Consider the following 2,423-nt stretch of genomic DNA (forward strand, 5'->3'; position numbering starts at 1 on the left):
AGACACCCCAGTGCTCCACCTTCTAGACAGGATGAGGACCCACGGGTAAACACAAAGCTCTAGCCTTAAATCTGGGTATTTTTACTTTAGAGAATTAGAGGATATGGAGGCTCTTCCCAAGGACACTGAGGTCCGAGTCAGGGTGAGGGTGCGGGACACAGCTATTTCCTGTGGGCATGATGCCTTCGGGAATGCCCTGACTCCCGACTCTTTGGGGTTTTTGGTTTGGCACCAATGGAAAATGAAGGGACTGCTGATCGGAAAGACCCTCTCCCAAGGGAGCCCTGGGCAGGCGGAGAGGGAATCCCTAAGCCAAAGCTACTGCCTGTCTTAAGTGGTCTAGGGACAGGGAGGCTGTGAGCTAAGGGGGCCATGGCAGGGCCTCCAAACATAATCTTTCTTGCAGAAATACTGGGCCTCCCCAAGGCAAAAGGGGTGCTCTGGGGGGTCAGGCCCTGGGCGTTCTGACTCCAGCCTTTTCCGAAGGGTGTGACGGCATGCTTGGCCCCACTGGGCATGGCTCCGATGGAGAACACTCCAGAGGTGGAGCTCATGTCTGGGACAGCCATGCTGTCCCCAGACTCCCCACAGTCCATAGGGGTCACTAACCCCCCAAAAGCAAAAGGTCGTGGGGCTGTGATGCCAAACACTGAGGCCCGAGCCCCATTCTGGCGGGGCTGGGGGACAACCCCAAAACCAGTGGCACTAGCTGGACCAAAGGGAAAACCTGCTGGGGTGCTGCCTGCACCTGTCTGGATGCTGGCAGGGACGTGGAAGGTGGAGGCAGAGGGTGTCAACACCCCGAATGCTGACCATGTGGGGCTGCTGAAGGCTGGCTGAGCTGGAGCTGGGGTTGGGGTTGGGGGGACCACTGCCGAGTTTCCTAACACAGAAGAGCTCTTGAAGCTGGGGCTAAGGGCTGGTTGGTGGGCCCCTTGCCTTTGCCCACCTGAAGCCCCAAATGCAGGCCGGGGCGTGACTCCCAGGCAGAGTGGGGAAAGTGGCTTGGAGCCTGACCCCAGCGGAAGTGTGAATGCTGGGGTTGGCTTGGAGATGCCCGATGGCAATGTGGGCTGGCTTGGGGTGACGAGGGCGGAGGCCGACAGGGGGCTGCCCTTGCCCTTAAAACGGGCGGTGCTTTTCCTAGGGGATATCTGGGCGGCGCTGGGAAGAACCTGGCTAAAGATGTTGACGGCATTTACCATGGAAATGGTGGGAAGCTGGGGAGGTGGGGAAGTGAAGCCTGTGGCTGGGTTCGAAAGGTTGGCCCTGAAGGCATGGGAAGCCCCAAGGAGGAAAGTGTGAGAAGGGGAAGAGTCCGAGTAAGTGTTGCCTACGGTCCTGGTAACACCTGCTCCACCAAAATCCCGAGGTGGCTTGAAAGAGGAGCCTGTGGATGTGCTGGCAGGGGCGGCGGAGGTGGCTGTAGGGCTGGTGGTGCCCGGGTTGTGGAAGAGGAGGGTCACAGCAGGAGGACCTGGAGGAGACGGGTGCTTGAAGGAGAAAGGCGTGATCACAGGCCTAGTGCGGAGCGGCTCGATGCTGCCAAAGATGGGCTTGAAGGTGGGCATCGGGAGGCCTGGAGGGGATCGGGCTGCAGTCGTGGCTGAGATTCTGGAAGGTAAGGAGACTCGCGCCTCATTGTCAGGTGGGGGCCTCCAACCGGGCTTTGAGGTGGGGTCAGCAGACGTGGCAGCAGGAGGTGCAGAGGCAGAAAGATGGTGAGCGGGTCCCCTCACCACTCCAAACACAGTCCTTTGTGCAGAGGGTGCTGTGGGGGCGATGGCAGGTGGGCCTGGGGGCCTGGGAAACGCGCCAGCCCGACAGGCGGAAGGTGGCCGCGTGGTGTCGGTGGCAGGCGAGGAGGGAGGAGCAGGGGTCAGAGGGGTGACAGCAGCTGTGGGCTCGGAGCCTGCAGAGGGGCCTGGAAGGGGTTCTGGCCGGGAGGGCCTGAGTGGGGCCAGCAGGCTGGGCGTCCCCGGAGGCGAGTGGACCACACTGGTTCCCTCTCCCGCAGGCGCTGGGGAAGCGCGTGGACCTGGAGATGCCGCCTGAGGATCGGTGCCCTCGGCGGAAGTGACGCCGAGGACCGCTTTTCTTTTTCACCGGCCACTCGGGCATCTGGAGGGGCGCGCGCCTCTTCCCAGGCTGGGAGGGGCCTCTGGCGGAGCTGTAGGAGCTGGTGATCGCGTTCCTTTTGGAGCCCAGGGGGCCCCCTGGGTGTGAGCCGGCCAACGAGCTCAGGGAGCGGGCGCTGGGCCGCCTCGTCAAGCTGAGGCCCAAGCTCAGAGGCCCGAGGCTGGGCACGAAGGAAGCGCGGCTCCCACTCTTCACCAGAGGCTTAAACGCAGACGCTCTGGCTGCTGGGCTCCCCCTCTTGCTGTCCGGCCTGTCGGGGGCCTGGGACGGCGGCCCCTCCAGGC

The 2,423-nt window shown here is 62.7% G+C and overlaps 1 protein-coding gene across 1 annotated transcript in view; it reads right to left on the reverse strand.

The window, feature by feature from the left end:
- Positions 1 to 161: 161 nt before the first annotated feature.
- Positions 162 to 2,423, reverse strand: part of POM121L2 (POM121 transmembrane nucleoporin like 2) — a 4,723-nt gene continuing 2,461 nt past the window's right edge. The window contains exons 2-3 of the mRNA XM_006764303.1: positions 1,995 to 2,400; positions 162 to 1,912 (exon numbers count right to left, since the gene is read on the reverse strand). Coding sequence (XP_006764366.1) covers positions 162 to 1,912; positions 1,995 to 2,400 — 2,157 coding nt within the window. The remainder of the gene's footprint in view (positions 1,913 to 1,994; positions 2,401 to 2,423) is intronic.

Source organism: Myotis davidii, unplaced genomic scaffold, assembly GCF_000327345.1.
Source record: "Myotis davidii unplaced genomic scaffold, ASM32734v1 scaffold1521, whole genome shotgun sequence".
Classification (NCBI taxonomy): domain Eukaryota; kingdom Metazoa; phylum Chordata; class Mammalia; order Chiroptera; family Vespertilionidae; genus Myotis; species Myotis davidii.